General features: G+C 42.6%; 1 protein-coding gene across 2 annotated transcripts in view; it reads left to right on the top strand.

The window, feature by feature from the left end:
• The window catches only part of LOC126183381 (centrosomal protein of 112 kDa-like), a 152,602-nt gene that overhangs the window by 105,322 nt on the left and 25,949 nt on the right, over nt 1-21,331 (top strand). For both annotated transcript variants that reach the window (XM_049925328.1, XM_049925317.1), the window contains exons 10-11: nt 2,598-2,680; nt 2,763-2,788. In XM_049925328.1, the coding sequence (XP_049781285.1) occupies nt 2,598-2,680; nt 2,763-2,788 (109 nt within the window). The remainder of the gene's footprint in view (nt 1-2,597; nt 2,681-2,762; nt 2,789-21,331) is intronic.

Here is a 21,331-nt window from a genome sequence, read left to right as displayed (position 1 = left end):
AGGTTGCAAGAGAAAGTTGAAGAAATTACAATAGAAACAGTTGTCAGCAGGACTGATTCAGCTTGTAGGAATGTTAAAACAAGTGTCAGTGAAATTAAAGGCAAAGTCATAAACATTTAGATTGCAAGATGAATCTCATTTTTGAAATGAGAGGAAAGAGCAGATAGGTGGAAAGACTACATTGAAATACTCAAAAAAGGAACTCTCGTACCCTCAATTATAATTCTTCGTCTTCCATATTGTCTCTTACTGACATTCTGCAATTCCATGACCCAATTCACAACCCTCTCTCCCTCCATCCCCCACCCCCCCATCTCTCCCACTCTCCCTCCTTTCTTCACTTTATATCGCCCTACATCACTCATCCACTGCTCCCTCAATCCTTCCCTCTATATACCTCCTTCCTCCACATCTTTCCATCCCTCCGCAGCATCTGGTCTCTCCCTCCTGCCTCCCCAGCGTCTGGTCTCTCCCTCCTGCCTCCCCAGCGTCTGGTCTCTCCCTCCTGCCTCCCCAGCGTCTGGTCTCTCCCTCCTGCCTCCCCAGCGTCTGGTCTCTCCCTCCTGCCTCCCTAGCGTCTGGTCTCTCCCTCCTGCCTCCCCAGCGTCTGGTCTCTCCCTCCTGCCTCCCCAGCGTCTGGTCTCTCCCTCCTGCCTCCCCAGCGTCTGGTCTCTCCCTCCTGCCTCCCCAGCGTCTGGTCTCTCCCTCCTGCCTCCCCAGCGTCTGGTCTCTCCCTCCTGCCTCCCCAGCGTCTGGTCTCTCCCTCCTGCCTCCCCAGCGTCTGGTCTCTCCCTCCTGCCTCCCCAGCGTCTGGTCTCTCCCTCCTGCCTCCCCAGCGTCTGGTCTCTCCCTCCCGCCTCCCCAGCGTCTGGTCTCTCCCTCCCGCCTCCCCAGCGTCTGGTCTCTCCCTCCCGCCTCCCCAGCGTCTGGTCTCTCCCTCCCGCCTCCCCAGCGTCTGGTCTCTCCCTCCCGCCTCCCCAGCGTCTGGTCTCTCCCTCCCGCCTCCCCAGCGTCTGGTCTCTCCCTCCCGCCTCCCCAGCGTCTGGTCTCTCCCTCCCGCCTCCCCAGCGTCTGGTCTCTCCCTCCCGCCTCCCCAGCGTCTGGTCTCTCCCTCCCGCCTCCCCAGCGTCTGGTCTCTCCCTCCCGCCTCCCCAGCGTCTGGTCTCTCCCTCCCGCCTCCCCAGCGTCTGGTCTCTCCCTCCCGCCTCCCCAGCGTCTGGTCTCTCCCTCCCGCCTCCCCAGCGTCTGGTCTCTCCCTCCCGCCTCCCCAGCGTCTGGTCTCTCCCTCCCGCCTCCCCAGCGTCTGGTCTCTCCCTCCCGCCTCCCCAGCGTCTGGTCTCTCCCTCCCGCCTCCCCAGCGTCTGGTCTCTCCCTCCCGCCTCCCCAGCGTCTGGTCTCTCCCTCCCGCCTCCCCAGCGTCTGGTCTCTCCCTCCCGCCTCCCCAGCGTCTGGTCTCTCCCTCCCGCCTCCCCAGCGTCTGGTCTCTCCCTCCCGCCTCCCCAGCGTCTGGTCTCTCCCTCCCGCCTCCCCAGCGTCTGGTCTCTCCCTCCCGCCTCCCCAGCGTCTGGTCTCTCCCTCCCGCCTCCCCAGCGTCTGGTCTCTCCCGCCCGCCTCCCCAGCGTCTGGTCTCTCCCGCCCGCCTCCCCAGCGTCTGGTCTCTCCCGCCCGCCTCCCCAGCGTCTGGTCTCTCCCGCCCGCCTCCCCAGCGTCTGGTCTCTCCCGCCCGCCTCCCCAGCGTCTGGTCTCTCCCGCCCGCCTCCCCAGCGTCTGGTCTCTCCCGCCCGCCTCCCCAGCGTCTGGTCTCTCCCGCCCGCCTCCCCAGCGTCTGGTCTCTCCCGCCCGCCTCCCCAGCGTCTGGTCTCTCCCGCCCGCCTCCCCAGCGTCTGGTCTCTCCCGCCCGCCTCCCCAGCGTCTGGTCTCTCCCGCCCGCCTCCCCAGCGTCTGGTCTCTCCCGCCCGCCTCCCCAGCGTCTGGTCTCTCCCGCCCGCCTCCCCAGCGTCTGGTCTCTCCCGCCCGCCTCCCCAGCGTCTGGTCTCTCCCTCCCCCCCTCCCCTCCCCGCACTAATCCGAACCTCTGAGGCCTAGGTCTAATCATCCCTGTCTTACATCACTCTCTTATCACGCTTCACACGCCCCTCTCTGCCCCCACTCCTAGGCACACCCTTCCGTGGCCCTCGGCCAACCTCAACCTTCTCCATGTGCCCTATCCCACTCCTTCAACCTGCCCCATTTCACTGCGCCCTCTCTCTCTCTCTCTCTCTCTCTCTCTCTCTCTCTCTCAACTTTGGTTTTCTTGTTTGCTCTGGTCTGCTTACCTTCATGATGTATTTACACTGTGCCCTGGATTTCCTTCTCTGTCTGACACTCCCAATCTCTCTCCTTTTCTATGGCTTTGTTGTATCTGCTGTTCTTCCAGTGCACACATTACTTTCCCAAGCTCTTCTCTTCAGTTGTCTCTGTTTAAAAGCATAGTTTTTGACCCAACAGAAAACTTAATCTTTTGCAGCAAAAATTTGGAATGTTTTTTTCAGATGTAATATTTAACCATACATGATTTAGATTGTTCCTAGTTTCATTCCCTCTGCTTGCATTTACAGGGTACACGAATGAGAACAGTTGTGAATGCAAAGAAAAAGACTGTTGTATCAAGTAAAGATGCTGCTGTAACAAATAATAAGCAGTAGGTATAATTTTTATTTTGTGTTACAGTGTAATGTTTAGCATGTTTAAAATTTTTATGGTTTCATCTCCTTTTGTTTCAGGAACAAGAAATTGGCGGCTAAACAAGGTTCGTGCGGTGCTATATATTATATATGTGTTATTTGCCTCTATACATTTTTGTCTGTTTTATGACATCCATCTTACATGCTTTTACAACAAAATTTATACACTTTTGCATGCATTTGAATCTACTTTGAAGCCATTTTTTGCTATTATATTGTTGGTGCATTTGAAACATAGATTTTGACAGATTTATTAGTGAAGCAGGATAGGAACATACGATGGGAGTGGAAGGCTGGATATTAATTCAGACAGGGTTAATTTGATTCTGAGTTGTTAGAATAAAGTTTAGACAGAATAGTTGAATCTCTTAAAGGTGACTGGTACATAATGTCCCATTGTTGCTCTGGATGCAGGGAGGTGTAATCTCCTATGTACTGCTACAGGAAACTGGAAACTGTCACTATAAATCCCTACCAAAGTTTTGATGATAGCTTAGTAAGGACCCTGATGTCCACTGCAACAATTAAGGGAAACCACAAACGACAAAGTAATTTGTACTCAAATACACTACTATTGAAAGCTCAGTGTATATATAACAGAATTCTTCGCTCAGGCAAAACAGTTACTACATATACCTAATGAGACTGTGAAACCTGCCTTAAAACTGTAACCACTTTATTTGTGAGTACTCTAAAATTACAAATGCAGTGGGCCATCATAACTCAGCAATAAGTTTAATAAAACTAGCTGGGCAAATTAAAGCTGTGATAACATCGTCAGATAAATTATAAAATAATAGTAAGGTACCATCTAGAATAACTGCCACAGAGGACGGAACAGTTGTGCAATACCAGGTTCTTCGAAGTCTGGGGGCAGAAGCCACTCAATCATTACCAGACCCAATTCATTTCAAAGCACAATTACACTCCCGAAATTGTGTGACCTGTCGACAACATAATTCAATCGCACAGCAATCGTTCCACAATTTGTCTACAGACTTGTAACCAAAATGAGATAAAGTGATTATTCTCTGCCAGACTCACTCAATCAGTTACAGAAAATGACCAGATTGAGGGCACCAAAAGCACAAAGCCGTTTTAGCTTGTAAGCGTTCACAACACCATAGCACATGGCTCCATAGCTCATCTACTTGAACTGAGCAATAATCAGCACTTGGTCACAAGCGAAACCAACTAACCTTTACACTGCAATCAGATATTACTGTAACATATAGTAGCAACATACAGAAATTTTATATACTCCCTGGCAGTGTGCACTCCAGCACATATTTCCTTGTAATTGGGTGTTATACAGTGACTGAACCTTAACTCAGACCGAGTGAGGTGGCACAGTGGTTAGCACACTGGACTCGCATTTGGGAGGATGACTGTTCAATCCCGCATCCGGCCATCCTGATTTAGATATTCCATGATTTCCCTATATCGTTCCAGGCAAATGCCGGGATGGGTCCTTTGAAAGGGCACGGCAAACTTCCTTCCCCGTCCTTCCCTAATCCGATGAGACCAGTGACCTCACAGTTTGGTGTCTTCCCCCAAACAACTCAACCCCCCTAACTCAGTGGATTTTAGATACCACCAACCACTCCACGAGCAACAGTGTGATGAGTTGCAAATACACCAGCAAACACTCACGATGACAGCACTATCCAATTACATTGGCCTGTATCTTCGCTGTGGCCTGGCGAGTAACCTGTAAAGTGCGGGTTGTTAAGCAATAGACTTGGCCACTGTGTCTATGTTTTGATACAGTGTACCGATACGTGGAACTGTTTCAGTGTTTCAGAACGGCTGTGGTTCACTGTTTCGAAACAGTGGTGTTTCATTCCACCCGTCTCAGGTAACCGGACCAGATTCGATCTCGAGCCAGACACAGAAACTGTATCGTTGTATCAAAATAAGGCTGTTTCAGTCCACCTCTGCTTGGAACGGACTAATTGTATCGAAACAGTGATGTTTCATTCCGCGCTGTGTCGGACGAGATTCGGGCTCGGCATAGGTACTGAAACACAACATACACTTCGTGAAACACTTTAAAGAGTGTCGAAATCTTTTTGACAAGCAATAGCATGAAGCTTAAGATATCCGAAAATAAAGTTTCGTTTCTCTCTGACTGTCCTATTCCGAAATGGCGTAACATCTGCTTTATAAACACTAACCAAACAATAAAACAACGTATTCTATTCACATTCAAAATAATAAATATGTGAAAATCATTCAGTTAAATTACACTTTTTTTTACAACATACGTTTCTCTGGTCATGTGCAGTAATCATATTAAGAAACGCAAGTAAGCCTACAACATTTTGAATAAAAAAAAAAGCGTAAAGTGACAGTTACTAGACATATACATAAATTTGATGTAGGTATAACTGCAAGCAATCTGTTTGACGTATCACTGATAGTGTAATGGTGAACGGGAAGGGCTGGGAAGCATAGTGAATTTATAGTAACGGTTCGAAACACCTTAAAAGACAAAATTTTTTCTGTTATATTTTGTTATTTATTCGAATTGTTTGGCATTATTTGTGAGTCTATAGTCACTGTGCCTATTATCCACAATGATTCCCTTTGCGTGCATGGAAATTAGCAAGATAGGTATATTACCCATACTAACGGAATGTGGGAATCCCAGTAGCATACCCGTTGTTTCTGCAGTTTGCTCCCACCTCCAGTTCGTTCATGGTGGCTCTTCTGTCTTCAGCTATGGCTGTCCTCGGCCAATTGTAAAGTATGAAAGTCACAAGACACGGAAGCAGCGCATTTGCTGCAGGCAATACGAAACTGCCAAGACGCCTAAGTGATAGTTTCATGGTTTCTGCGACATGATTAGCGCTCTCGCACCTCATTTATGTTTATATGGACATACTTATACAGTAGACATTCAAGATGATAAAATGTGTAGATTTATTAGATTACAAAACACTAACTGTTCCACTGTTTCGAAACATCGTATCGAAACATCGTATCGAAACATTACATTGTACTGTTTCATTTGTTTCGAAACAGTTACGTGTTTCAGTTTGCCCATCTCTATTAAGCAATACACACAATAAAACCTTTTACCTGACTCCAAGCTACTAAATTGCTATCATGTCTTCGGGAACCAGACTGACTACCAGGTCTACAGCAAATGCCACACTCACCATCACATTCTGCAGTCTCTCTTCTTCGGCCAGCTATTCCATCGATTCCCGTCGCCGATCTACGGCGCGTTTTATGTCGTCGTGTTGTTCATTTATGGCACGCGCACTGGTCGACACTTCCCCAAAATAAATTGCGGGACGTGAAAACTCTTCCTTGTACTTGGACCTCTTCCTCCCGAACGCGTCGTCGGGAGGAGGTAATTTTAACTAGACTCCGGATAGGGCACTGTCTTTTTAGCCATAGACATCTTTTAAGCGGCGATCCTCCCCCACTCTGTCCCCACTGCTCTCAGTTGTGGACGGTAAGACACCTTTTAATTGAGTGCCCCTATTTTACTCCATTACGCGCCCGTCTACAGCTGTCGCCTGATATATCGTCAATTTTAGCAGATGACACGCGATCGGCCGATCGCGTTCTAGAGTTCATTCGTGCCAGTGAAATGTCGTCAGTTATTTGAAGTTTTTTTTGGGACAACCAACCCCCTTCTGTAGTGAATTTTTAAGCCTTCCTTCTGCTTTTAGTTTCTCCAATTTTATGGCTTTCGTTCCCATTGCTGCTAGTTTCCGTTTTCGTTTTTTTACTGTTTCCTAAGTCATAGACCAGGCGCTAATGACCCTAGTTTGACTATCAGCTGCTTTTTTATTTAAGAACCAAATACCGACCAGTTTGTCACAAACCATCTTCACAGGTTCTAGACAAATATACAAAATAAAATTACATGTAGTATACAGGAAATTTTACAAATTATCTTCCTATGAAGTGCAAAATATACATGAACACTAACAGGATCAGAACAGTGTAAGCCACAACATCACATCTGTCATTACTTAATAACGGCCAAATCTCGCGTGTAGAACATGTCATGAATTCCAGTATACAACACAGGACTTTTAGAGGCAAACATACTAATAAATGTGAACAGAGCAGTACTGAAAAGAAAATCAGTGTTATAAATATTAGAATTGTACAAAATATTGAGAAGTTTGTCAAAGATCTACCAAAAGTATTTCATCATATGGCATAAAAACATCTAGATGACAAGTTTCTTGATTCTAAAAATCTTTGAATGTGTAATGTTTCCTGTGTACTACAAGTAGTTTTTTTGTGTGTCTGTACAGAATCTGTCAAGGTGGTCTGTGACTGAAACCGATTGATATATATATATCATTATATATAATTTTTGGAAAGTGGTTATTAGCAGGCGTCAAGTTATGTTTGTTTCACCATTAAAAAATTGATATATATAAACAAAGATGATGTGACTTACCAAATGAAAGTGCTGGCAGGTCGACAGACACACAAACGAACACGAACATACACACACAATTCAAGCTTTCGCAACAAACTGTTGCCTCATCAGGAAAGAGGGAAGGAGAGGGAAAGACGAAAGGATGTGGGTTTTAAGGGAGAGGGTAAGGAGTCATTCCAGTCCCGGGAGCGGAAAGACTTACCTTAGGGGGAAAAAAGGACGGGTATACACACACACACACACACACACACACACACACACACACACACACACATATCCATCCACACATATACAGACACAAGCAGACATATGTCTGCTTGTGTCTGTATATGTGTGGATGGATATGTGTGTGTATGTATGTGTGTGTGTGCGTGCGAGTGTATACCCGTCCTTTTTTCCCCCTAAGGTAAGTCTTTCCGCTCCCGGGACTGGAATGACTCCTTACCCTCTCCCTTAAAACCCACATCCTTTCGTCTTTCCCTCTCCTTCCCTTTTTCCTGATGAGGCAACAGTTCGTTGCGAAAGCTTGAATTTTGTGTGTATGTTTGTGTTCGTTTGTGTGCCTGTCGACCTGCCAGCACTTTCATTTGGTAAGTCACATCATCTTTGTTTTTAGGTATATATCAATTTTTTAATGGTGAAACAAACATAACTTGACGCCTGCTAATAACCACTTTCCAAAAATTTAATACTGTTACTGCAGTTACTGATGGCAAACTGAGATGCTCCGAGGCGGCACTTCATGCCTAATGGCCACTCCAGAAAGTGACAGCTTCATCCAATAGCATAATAGCAGCGTGTGAAACCCCTGCTTACAACGGGTGGCAAAACAGGCAGAGGGACTGTTAGGTTGGTAGCTATGGCATGAATTCAAAAGTGCCAGAAAGAAAACCAAGCACAATAATTACGTGAAATGATTAAAATAATTATCCATGTTTCTCTCTTTTTACATAAGGAAAAAAAGAACATGTTTGGTAATAAATCAGGTGAATGAAGGCAATGAGATGTTGATTTGATGTTTTTCTTAACTTTTGTTGATTTTCATTTATCTAGAACAAACAAACAAACAAAGTGTATTGCTGGTTAGTGTGTGGCTCATGAATGTATTTGCCCCCTCCTTACCCACCCACATTATGAGGAGGAACAGATTATACATTTTGAATTTTTTTGGTGTTTCTTTACATCAATTGAGATGAGCTTGTTTTTTAATTTGCATCAAATTGTGTGAAATGCAGTGGGTACAGATCTCTTACTCAGCTAAATGTTCATGCAAAATGAGATGAGACATCTTCAGACAAAAAAATTAACTTTGGGCTACCCTAAGTGAATGCTGTAGCACCATTACATTTCCTTAATATGTAGAAAGTAGCGAACCGGCAGTGCCTCGCATTTGCTAAATATGTATGGGAATTGGATGTACAGTCTTAGACAAAAAAACTGACCGCCGGCCGGCCGCCAGAGTGACTAAGTCAGAGTCGTTCACTTTAGGTGGCCAATAAAACTGACCTCCCCTGACAACCCAAGTCCGGCCATCTGCATAATCTGGCAACACTGTTAGATGCGGAAGTGTTGGGAGGAAGTGTTGTCTACTTGCGAGAGGATATTGTTGGAGTGAGACCGTGGTCTTGCGGTAATCGTCGTGCATTCCAAACTTAGTCGCATGTTCGCGTCCACCTGATTTTTTATTTTTTTAAACACATTTCGGTCTCAGCTTATGAGTCTGATTGAACATCGAAGACAATTCGCTTAACATTCTACCCACCCGCAATAACAAGTATTCCAGAAACATTTCCGCAGGACACCTCGTGGCGGCGTCGCGAACATAACAGCTTACGCTCGGGCGTTTCCTTGTGCTGCAGCGGCCACCGGCCAGACGCCACCCGCCGCCTGATATCCGGCGCCGCCCATGTAAAAGCGGCGCCACGCTGTCAGTGTATCTATCAATGCCATTTTCGAATTTGAAGTTCTAGTTATCATCTTGCAGTTAAGCATTGGATTTTGCATACTTGAAAATCATGAACTACTGTTAAGCATTGTAAAATTGAGTCGCAAGTGGAAAAAGGTGTAACATCTGCAAGACAACGTTTACTTTGGGTATAACAGAGGGGTGTATGTAGAGGAGGCAGCTAGAAAGATTTGAAGTGTGTGTGGAGCGAGTGCTTTTGGGAAAAATACGCCAGAAAAAGATACTCTTGTTTCAACAAAGATCGTTCTGGCATGAATGATTTTCCACTACTCGACTACTGATATATGTGACAGATTACCGTTTTACCATCATGCGACATTTGCATTCAACAGGCAAAGTTCAGAAGTCTGGTGTAGGCGTACTGCAAGCCCTAATTCGAAACAACAAAAATCAACGGAGTGACTATTATTGAACGTCATCAGGTCGCTCATTGAGCATTCCTTTGCAGTACTGTTACTGGTGTGTTATGATGCCTTTATCGTTAACTTCCTAAGAATAAATGAACGGCTGAGTTCCCCAAAAGATGTAGACTAGAGCAAAGAGTAGTGCGAACATAATATTTTACATTTGACAGCTCCAAACGTGTGTTTTGGACTACAAATTCTGCCCCAAGGGGTGTGTGCAACACAGCAGGAATTTGTTAACAACTGAGACACCTTCGGTCGCAGTGTAAGAAAGTCGGGCAACAAAACTACATCACCTTTGCTACTGCATGATAACTCACTCTGTTGATCTGAGAAACAGAACTATCCAGCAGATTGATAGGAAGTCGTCTCTCAGACACTTGTATTGTTAGGGAAGTCCTCTCTCAAGCACTTGTCCCTCTCGTCATATATTCGTAAAATATTACCTTTCCCGCTCTTGATCGATCAACCGTCAAGGCAATTCATTTCTAGACAAAAATACTCTTAAAACTCCTATGGTTTAATGACCTCGTTAAAACAAGTAGGTTTCTACGGGCGTAGAATTTGTAAACAACTGTAGCATTGTCGGATTGTTTTAGATATCGTGAAAGAAAATTCAGCTGCTGATTAATTTCTCTTTGCTGATTACTGTTGCGTTTAGTAAACTAATGGAAAATGCAAATAAAATATTCACTTTACTAATACAAATTAAATTCAGCTTACTACAGAAACATCACGACGGCAGTCTATCTTAATAAAGCATTAAGTTCAAAAATGGTTCAAAGGGCTCTGAGCACTATGGGACTTAACTTCTGAGGTCATCAGTCCCCTAGAACTTAGAACTAGTTGAACCTAACTAACCTAAAGACACCACACACATCCATGCCCGAGGATTCGAACCTGCAACCGTAGTGGTCGCGCGGATCCAGACCGTAGCTATGCATTAAGTGTCTGTAAGACGATTGATCCTATTTTAATTTGAAGTAGCAGGATATTACCGACTTTTGACTTCGAAAAGATCTGTATTTACTTCATTTCCTGTATCATTCGCAAGTCTTATGAAAATGTGGCATTTCATAGATAAAATTATGTATTAACAACAACAACAAAAAATATGTCGGCAGAAAACAAAAGTGGCATTATGAAATTGGCAGTACCGTAAGGTTTTTGCTCTGACACTAAGGGTTACTGTAAGTTGCACGACGAATTTTGCTCGAGCATTATCTTAAGACTCCCTTATTGAGTTTGTATCTGCCTGCTTGTAGCTCTACTACAAGAGAATTAAAAATCTGGCTTTCAGCGAGTCTAGAAAGGCGAACGACAGCTGCTTGCACCTGGTAGCCAAGCACGTTACTTGAGAAATGGTATTTTCCAGAAGTGGGAAGACATCCTTTTGTGGTTGAATTGTTGGCAAATATCAGTCAGACATGTGCCGTTGGTCTAAGCGTTTCAGTGTGTTGAATTTGTACCAATGATTTTTCTACAGGTTTTTTTCTGTCCCAAATAGAGAGTTGAAGTCTCCCATTAGTATTTTCATGTCATCTTGGTGAATTTTGCTCATAGTATTTTCAAGTGTGTTCCAGAATTTTTCGACATTTTTGGTGGGGTATGTGCATTGATGAGTGTATATTTTTTACTGGGGCTCTGAATGAGCATAGTCATAAGTCGATTGTTGATGGCTGTGATTTCTTTGACAGAGTTTGATGATAGATCTGTGTTCGAGAAAAGCAATGCCGAAGATTGGTACGCCTTTCGCTACCTTTTTTTGTATTTTGCTCTTGAAGATGCAATGGTTTCCGTAATGCAAGGTTTCACTGTCAGTTAGTTGTGGTTCTTGAAGAGCAATGGTGAGAATTTTTTGTCGGTCGATGTATTATGTGAGATTATTTAGTTTTCGTATTGGATCGATGTTTAGTTATAAAAAAAAAAGTTCTTATGTGTGTGAAATCGTATGGGACTTAACTGCTAAGGTCATTAGTCCCTAAGCTTACACACTACTTAACCTAAATTATCCTAAGGACAAACACACACACACCCATGCCCGAGGGAAGACTCGAACCTCCGCCGGGACCAGCCGAACAGTCCATGCCTTAGACCGCTCGGCTAATCCTGCGCGGTGTGTATTTTCAAATGCATGTTTTCTGCTTGTAGGGAAATTTACAGAGATCTTCAATATTCTCTGCCGTGCTAACACGGACTCCCCAGAATACGAAATACCAACTGCCGCCTGTCGACAGCCGGGTTGTGTACCACCTGGGGTAAAGTTGACTTTGCTTGCACAGTTCATGTTTGCTTGTGTTTCATTGGTTTGGCCTAGGTGATTCCAGGACCGGACAGGACCAGAGGGTGTTGAAGCCTTTGGAAGCAAATATTTTCAGCCGAGCTCATTGAGCTAACAGACGGTGACCAGAGTAGCGGTGGTTTTCACTCAGACGTGTCTGGATTTTGAGTTCAAAGGATTGAGTAGCCGTTCAGGATTGTGTTAGTATTTGGTTCACCCCAAGTATTTGATTTCCTCGGTACCACCCATATGGCGGAGGGTTTCCCCTATCGGCCCCACAGGATTTTTATTATTATTATTATTATTATTATTATTGTCATTATGTCATCAGCAAATCCGATATGGTGCATCTTCCTACCACTGAAATAGATGTGCATTGTTCGCTTCTGTATTTCCGTCACATAAATATACATTGCTGCTAGTAGACATATTTCTCACTTTTTCTTAGGCAGTTGCTACTTGTTACTCCATCATAGGAATTTATTTGTGCAGCATTGTTACAATACAGACGTTCAAATTATCCGATTTCTGACATTTCATTTCGATACCGGATCGTTCTAATCGGATGCAGCCAGTCAGGTTGAATGTGGATATCCGAATACGACTCTCATCATTTGATAGACTGGGTAAACCACATTCTTAATCTAGATCATTTATTTATGACAGGGCCTGAATTCTTATACACTGTGGAAAATAATACAATGTGATTATTACTAATATGTTATTTATATATAAATATATGAACGAACGAGATAACAGTTTATTTACAGGAGCAGAGCCCCATCCATCATAGCAGAGCAGTGCGAGATTGGTTTCAGGGCCAAGAGAGGATAAAGCTGTTGCCGTTTGTTCCACGACCACCGAACATCAACCAGATAGAGAACATGTGGGCAGAGGTAACAAGGTCATTGCCATGTGGACCTACAAATGCAAGCGACCTTTGGACGAATATAGAAAACGTAAGGTGGGAAGTAAACCATCACGCTACACTGTCGACGTCTTGATGAAATCAATGCCCCTACACCTTCGAGAAATCTTACGTAATGATCGTGGGTGGGTTGGTTACTAAAAGTATACTCGTCCACAACACCCATGTTGACAATTATCTGATAGTCGGTCAAGCTTTGTTTTGTTGCAGTTCTTTAGATACAAGTCCATTTGCTTTCAGTCTCCTCCTTACAATTCTTGCAATGCAAGGTAATTGAAAAACCTCATCCACTCGATGCCAACTGAGGAATTGACTGGTGCGCGTGTTATTCAACACACAGTAATTGTCACCCTTACTGGAATCAATGACTGTTTGTGTGTGTGTGTGTGTGTGTGTGTGTGTGTGTGTGTGTGTGTGTGTGTGTGTGTGTGTGTGTGCCCACGACCTGCATATTACGTTAAGTAAGATGTATTAACTCCATAGTATCGTTAGCAGAGACAGTGCACTCTTGTTGTCGAGGCTCGCGACAAGTGCAGTGATTAGCAGTGCCCAATGCCGCCGCGATTTGTTTATGTTGGCTGAGAGTGGACACTGCAGCAGACGCTTAGCCATAAACAGAAAGAAATCACCTTGGCTCTGACTGCAGTGAGCGGATATCACTGCCTGCGTGTTCTTATAGTAACCAACGTGACTCTACTCACAGGTGCCATGGAGTAATTGCAATGGGTATCATGTCATTACTCATCAGAATATTAACCAGTGATGAAATGTCCACTCTATTTGAATCCCAAGAAAATAGGAACCTTCTCACAAATGAATGTGAGGTGTTATCAAAATTTATCCAACTTACTAAAATTAACTGCAGGGCTTTCATGTATGCAGTAGTAGCACACAAGAAAATATTATGTCTTGGAAGCGTATATTTCATTTCCTCTTCTCATATTAACGCCCTTGTTTTAGTATGAAGTGAGAAAATAAACACGAAAAACTAAAGTTCCTGAGAAGCATATCAGTCATTATCTCTTCTCATATCATAACTTTTATTTTAGTATGAAGTAAAAAAAATAATCAGTTTAAGGTTGTGAAGCATAATATGACACCTGATTCTTATCGTAGGCACTATCGGAAACGCAAAAAGCAGGGAGCTGTCGATTCTTTTGTCCAACAGTCTGTCTCCTTTCATGCATTACTCCCGCTAGGATATTCTTATTTAAGGACTTGTGGGCATCAAGTTCTTCAGCAGAAGAAGCCTTATGTTCTTGTGCTAATTACGGTATCGAAAAAATGCAACAAAGACGATTTCCCCTAAAGCAGTGGGGATATTTGCAAATGTCTGTATTCAGCAACGACTGCCAGCTGCCACAACACTTCACAGAATCCATGCGGCAGGCAACACAACTGTGCGTACACTTCAGGACTTCATTCAGTAAGACGTCAGGAGATGGATGGAAACGTCAAATTAACGTCGCTTTCCAAGTCGTATTCAATCCAGAATGAGGTGTTATTAAGGTAGTTGAGCGTTCTAGCAATTACACATTTGCAATTCACATATGAGTGTTCCAATAGCCAAAAGAACCCGTTAGTGTGAAACTATCGGGAACTGCATTAATATCAAACTGCAAGAACTTGAGACAATACGTGGGCTCTTCGCTTCGCTGGGTGACCTATTACTGTAATTTAGGATTCAATCCATTGAACTCAAAATCCAGACACGTCTTAGTGAAAACCACCGCTACTCTGGTCACCGTCTGTTAGCTCAATGAGCTCGGCTGAAAATATTTGCTTCCAAAGGCTTCAACACCCTCTGGTCCTGTCCGGTCCTGGAATCACCTAGGCCAAACCAATGAAACACAAGCAAACATGAACTGTGCAAGCAAAGTCAACTTTACCCCAGGTGGTACACAACCCGGCTGTCGACAGGCGGCAGTTGGTATTTCGTATTCTGGGGAGTCTGTGTTAGCACGGCAGAGAATATTGAAGATCTCTGTAAATTTCCCTACAAGCAGAAAACATGCATTTGAAAATACACACCGCGCAGGATTAGCCGAGCGGTCTAAGGCATGGACTGTTCGGCTGGTCCCGGCGGAGGTTCGAGTCCTCCCTCGGGCATGGGTGTGTGTGTGTGTTTGTCCTTAGGATAATTTAGGTTAAGTAGTGTGTAAGCTTAGGGACTAATGACCTTAGCAGTTAAGTCCCATACGATTTCACACACATAAGAACTTTTTTTTTTATAACTAAACATCGATCCAATACGAAAACTAAATAATCTCACATAATACATCGACCGACAAAAAATTCTCACCATTGCTCTTCAAGAACCACAACTAACTGACAGTGAAACCTTGCATTACGGAAACCATTGCATCTTCAAGAGCAAAATACAAAAAAAGGTAGCGAAAGGCGTACCAATCTTCGGCATTGCTTTTCTCGAACACAGATCTATCATCAAACTCTGTCAAAGAAATCACAGCCATCAACAATCGACTTATGACTATGCTCATTCAGAGCCCCAGTAAAAAATATACACTCATCAATGCACATACCCCACCAAAAATGTCGAAAAATTCTGGAACACACTTGAAAATACTATGAGCAAAATTCACCAAGATGACATGAAAATACTAATGGGAGACTTCAACTCTCTATTTGGGACAGAAAAAAACCTGTAGAAAAATCATTGGTACAAATTCAACACACTGAAACGCTTAGACCAACGGCACATGTCTGACTGATATTTGCCAACAATTCAACCACAAAAGGATGTCTTCCCACTTCTGGAAAATACCATTTCTCAAGTAACGTGCTTGGCTACCAGGTGCAAGCAGCTGTCGTTCGCCTTTCTAGACTCGCTGAAAGCCAGATTTTTAATTCTCTTGTAGTAGAGCTACAAGCAGGCAGATACAAACTCAATAAGGGAGTCTTAAGATAATGCTCGAGCAAAATTCGTCGTGCAACTTACAGTAACCCTTAGTGTCAGAGCAAAAACCTTACGGTACTGCCAATTTCATAATGCCACTTTTGTTTTCTGCCGACATATTTTTTGTTGTTGTTGTTAATACATAATTTTATCTATGAAATGCCACATTTTCATAAGACTTGCGAATGATACAGGAAATGAAGTAAATACAGATCTTTTCGAAGTCAAAAGTCGGTAATATCCTGCTACTTCAAATTAAAATAGGATCAATCGTCTTACAGACACTTAATGCATAGCTACAGTCTGGATCCGCGCGACCACTACGGTTGCAGGTTCGAATCCTCGGGCATGGATGTGTGTGGTGTCTTTAGGTTAGTTAGGTTCAACTAGTTCTAAGTTCTAGGGGACTGATGACCTCAGAAGTTAAGTCCCATAGTGCTCAGAGCCCTTTGAACCATTTTTGAACTTAATGCTTTATTAAGATAGACTGCCGTCGTGATGTTTCTGTAGTAAGCTGAATTTAATTTGTATTAGTAAAGTGAATATTTTATTTGCATTTTCCATTAGTTTACTAAACGCAACAGTAATCAGCAAAGAGAAATTAATCAGCAGCTGAATTTTCTTTCACGATATCTAAAACAATCCGACAATGCTACAGTTGTTTACAAATTCTACGCCCGTAGAAACCTACTTGTTTTAACGAGGTCATTAAACCATAGGAGTTTTAAGAGTATTTTTGTCTAGAAATGAATTGCCTTGACGGTTGATCGATCAAGAGCGGGAAAGGTAATATTTTACGAATATATGACGAGAGGGACAAGTGCTTGAGAGAGGACTTCCCTAACAATACAAGTGTCTGAGAGACGACTTCCTATCAATCTGCTGGATAGTTCTGTTTCTCAGATCAACAGAGTGAGTTATCATGCAGTAGCAAAGGTGATGTAGTTTTGTTGCCCGACTTTCTTACACTGCGACCGAAGGTGTCTCAGTTGTTAACAAATTCCTGCTGTGTTGCACACACCCCTTGGGGCAGAATTTGTAGTCCAAAACACACGTTTGGAGCTGTCAAATGTAAAATATTATGTTCGCACTACTCTTTGCTCTAGTCTACATCTTTTGGGGAACTCAGCCGTTCATTTATTCTTAGGAAGTTAACGATAAAGGCATCATAACACACCAGTAACAGTACTGCAAAGGAATGCTCAATGAGCGACCTGATGACGTTCAATAATAGTCACTCCGTTGATTTTTGTTGTTTCGAATTAGGGCTTGCAGTACGCCTACACCAGACTTCTGAACTTTGCCTGTTGAATGCAAATGTCGCATGATGGTAAAACGGTAATCTGTCACATATATCAGTAGTCGAGTAGTGGAAAATCATTCATGCCAGAACGATCTTTGTTGAAACAAGAGTATCTTTTTCTGGCGTATTTTTCCCAAAAGCACTCGCTCCACACACACTTCAAATCTTTCTAGCTGCCTCCTCTACATTCACCCCTCTGTTATACCCAAAGTAAACGTTGTCTTGCAGATGTTACACCTTTTTCCACTTGCGACTCAATTTTACAATGCTTAACAGTAGTTCATGATTTTCAAGTATGCAAAATCCAATGCTTAACTGCAAGATGATAACTAGAACTTCAAATTCGAAAATGGCATTGATAGATACACTGACAGCGTGGCGCCGCTTTTACATGGGCGGCGCCGGATATCAGGCGGCGGGTGGCGTCTGGCCGGTGGCCGCTGCAGCACAAGGAAACGCCCGAGCGTAAGCTGTTATGTTCGCGACGCCGCCACGAGGTGTCCTGCGGAAATGTTTCTGGAATACTTGTTATTGCGGGTGGGTAGAATGTTAAGCGAATTGTCTTCGATGTTCAATCAGACTCATAAGCTGAGACAGAAATGTGTTTAAAAAAATAAAAAATCAGGTGGACGCGAACATGCGACTCTAAGTTTGGAATGCACGACGATTACCGCAAGACCACGGTCTCACTCCAACAATATCCTCTCGCAAGTAGACAACACTTCCTCCCAACACTTCCGCATCTAACAGTGTTGCCAGATTATGCAGATGGCCGGACTTGGGTTGTCAGGGGCGGTCAGTTTTATTGGCCACCTAAAGTGAACGACTCTGACTTAGTCACTCTGGCGGCCGGCCTGCGGTCAGTTTTTATGTCTTAAGACTGTGCATCTTAATATGTAGTATCTGTGGTAATTATTTCAGGATACAGTTTTCGGTATTGTTTGCAGCTGTCCCCACTTTGAAGTTACAGAACATGAAATTATAATAAATAAAAAGACCTTGAAAAGTTTTTTACCAATGTACTTAAAACTTTCTGCATGATACTATTATGAAATATTTGGGTGGACATAGGTTGCATATTTATATGGTTCCATATCTCAGTCAGTACAAACCAAACCATTACAACCGACTTTATTAGTGTATTAAGACTCCTTTCTCTCAGGAATAGGAAAAAAGGTATCAAGTTGAAAATTATGTCAAACACTAATGTCTATAGTCCCTTGGCAATGTAAATGGTTTAAGATTCAAAATCAATGCAATCAAAAGCAGTCGCCATTTGTCACATATTTTGATGCTCACAAACTCTCTCATCAGAATGTATAGACACATTATCTGTATCAGGGCCAGCCACAGCATCCCAAACTTCATGTGTGCAATGTATGCGGGCCAAGACCTGGCACTGTCATTCAACTTTGCTCAGTCCGCCTCGGAAGTACCCGGAACAGCACAGCAGTTCATTTAGCATTGTGGTGCAGCATTTTCCGGTCGGCACAACTCCCCAAGTTAGGCAGAGTCATGTGTCACTGCTGTTAATCCTTTGCTATTTGTTTGAGGTTTAAAAGATATTCATAGGTCTGATGGCAGTTTGCACTAAAAGAGGCATTCTAGTGATCTGTCATCATAACCCATCAAATTGAATGGGAATGGTAGAAGAGAGGGTCGAGAATTTTCTGTTCGGATAAGCAACGATATTGCTTATTTGCTATGAAATGATATTATAATACCAAGTAGGAAGAGTTCAAACTTTTAGATCTCAATGAAAGAGCAAAAAATTAAGATGGTGGCAGACGGGATTCATTGTTCTGTACATCAAGAAGCACTTTGTGCTAAATTTGCAAGCATGGAACACTTGAAGAAACTGATGATACAAATAGTAAAGTTTCTGATGTTGTATCCATTATTATATTTTCAGTTGCAACAGTTTTTAATGGGAATGAATGGAGAGTATAGAGACTTCATAAATTACTACAAAGTGCATTGGTTAAGTCAAGAGCCATGCCTGGAATTATTTATTGATTTAAATTTAACTATTGTCGGATTTATGAAGAAAAAAGTAGTGCAGGAACGAAAATTAGAAAAGTCTGTGATGGATTGCAGACTTCACATTTTAGATGGACTTACGGTAACTACATACTACCCGCAGTAAGACATTTCGAGGTAACTTCTTTCTGATTTGATGGAGATTGCTTCCATCCCTGGTGACATACTTCTGCAATCTTGTAGTAATTGTGAAATTCTATTTGTATGTGGCACACGAGTGCACCTAGACAAGCCGATTTTGAGGTGCAAATTGTTTAATATCTTAATGTTTCATGACATATGTGTCAAGTTTGATTTAGAGTTACTTCGTATTTCATTAAAATAAGTTACGTTGAAAACTTAAAAAGTAAGTGTTTTGTTCCTTTATATTTTAGGGAAATTTCATCATGATGAAAAAATATATACCTCAGTATTTCAAATCCCATATACAGCATTAGGTGAAACGAATATCACGAGCTTTGCTATCCCAACAATGAAATTATATATCACACACTTTAAAGCCCCTTTCCATGCCAGAAAGCTTCAAGAAATGGGGAATTATAGATTATCTCAAATTGAATGCCTTAAACATAGAAAGCCTGAAAGGCGACGTTAGAATGTGTTTGGAGATAATGCTGCATAAGAACCAAACATGCTCGTGCCTTCTGTCTGGGATCCTGTATAAGATGAGCATGGCAAGCATTTCGCTACATAGCTGCCCGTAACACAGCTAAGAATTGACAACATCTGTGCATATATTTGGCAACCATGTGATTGTGCATTTACTTCAGCTTGTGGTCCTGAATTGTTCTGCTAAATTTGTTTGGCATTCCCTTTCCATTTTGGTGACTTACACTACATAATTCTCACGTAATGAGAGAGTGAGACAGAACATTTAATTTTTGTACTGCAGGTGCTCTGTACTTCGTATATGCTCTGTGCTAAGCCTATATAAAAGCAATTAGCAACCTCTGTAGATGTTTTTGCTGGTACCAGTATTAGTAACTCCCTACTGCTCCGGGAGCTACAAAACATGGCCACTTTTATTGGTTTAAATTTAATTGAATGCCATAAATACCCAATTCAATCACTGTTAAGTTTTCTATGAATCCGTACATGACAAAATGTGCAGTGTACTTCTATTGCTATAGAGCATGCACTGCAAGGTATTCACACAGTTTACCACATAAGTTTACCATAACAACATAAACGATGACAGTGAAACACACTACACCACAGTTACTGTGGCATGATTACATAAGAATTCGCCACGAAAAAATCGCATTAATAATTGCTTCTAAAAGGAAAACAAATGAGATATAAAGCTTTCTATAACATTAAACAACCTAGTGAGATATTCTGACTGGATCAGAAACTGTAAAATTAATTTTGAGCTACAGCACTCCTCATCTTAAAACACGTTGCTGTTGGACAACTAATGGAAATTGTAGACATTGTTTGTAGAGCATCACGCAACAGCAGTAAGGCATTTAATACTATCCAAAGCAAAGAGTGATAGCTGATGCTTTCAACAAAGGGTGAGAGCACAGTGCAACAGTTTCACCTCATTTCAATTTCTTCTGCAGTTCTTCCCTCATTGTCAAACAATAGCAGCTGGTCTGTGCCAGAATACCAGTTGTCGACGTACAGAACACACTCTAAATATATATCAAAAGTGTTGCCAGTACGTCGCCACTTTTCCATAAATTGTCAAACCCAGTATTTGTTGTTGCACTTTTATATACAGTGAAGTCCAAAATGTACCTAGTCTGACAGTCATACAACACAAATGTTTTTATTCTGAATATGCTGTCAGGATGACAGCGGTTCAAATCCATGTCTGCAATCCAGATTTAGGTTTTCCATGATTTCTCTAAATTGCTCCAAGCAAATGCTGATATGGTTCCTTTGAAAAGGCACAGTTGACCCCTTCCCCTTCCCCGAAACATTCCGAGCTTGTGCTTCATCTCTAATGTACCTCAACGCCGATGGGATATTAAACCCAATCTTTGTTCCTTCTTCCTTCTGAATCTACTTTCCTTTGATGGAATAAATTGTTTAAAAGATAATTCGACTTTTGAACGAGACTTTCGCAAATGCAAACCTCCTGACATGAACTAAATGCACTGTGAAACTTCATGAGATGTTTATCACAGATATTCCTAATTTTAAACAAACTTTCATCTCCAATACTAGCAGAAATGTCACAAAAGCCCAGCATCCTCAAAAGTAAAATTCTCAGGACCTGATTTTGCTGAAAATTTGCATGTTTAAAAGTATCTCTCTGAATCAGTAACTTTAACTTGAGCCATTAGAAGACAAGAAAAGCACAACTAAGTTCTTCAAAACCAGTATTTTTCCACTGTGACAGACAAT

The sequence above is a fragment of the Schistocerca cancellata genome, chromosome 1 (genome assembly GCF_023864275.1).
Source record: "Schistocerca cancellata isolate TAMUIC-IGC-003103 chromosome 1, iqSchCanc2.1, whole genome shotgun sequence".
NCBI classification, from domain to species: domain Eukaryota; kingdom Metazoa; phylum Arthropoda; class Insecta; order Orthoptera; family Acrididae; genus Schistocerca; species Schistocerca cancellata.
Note: the sequence above shows the minus strand (reverse complement) of the source record. Positions and strands in the feature narration are given on the sequence as shown.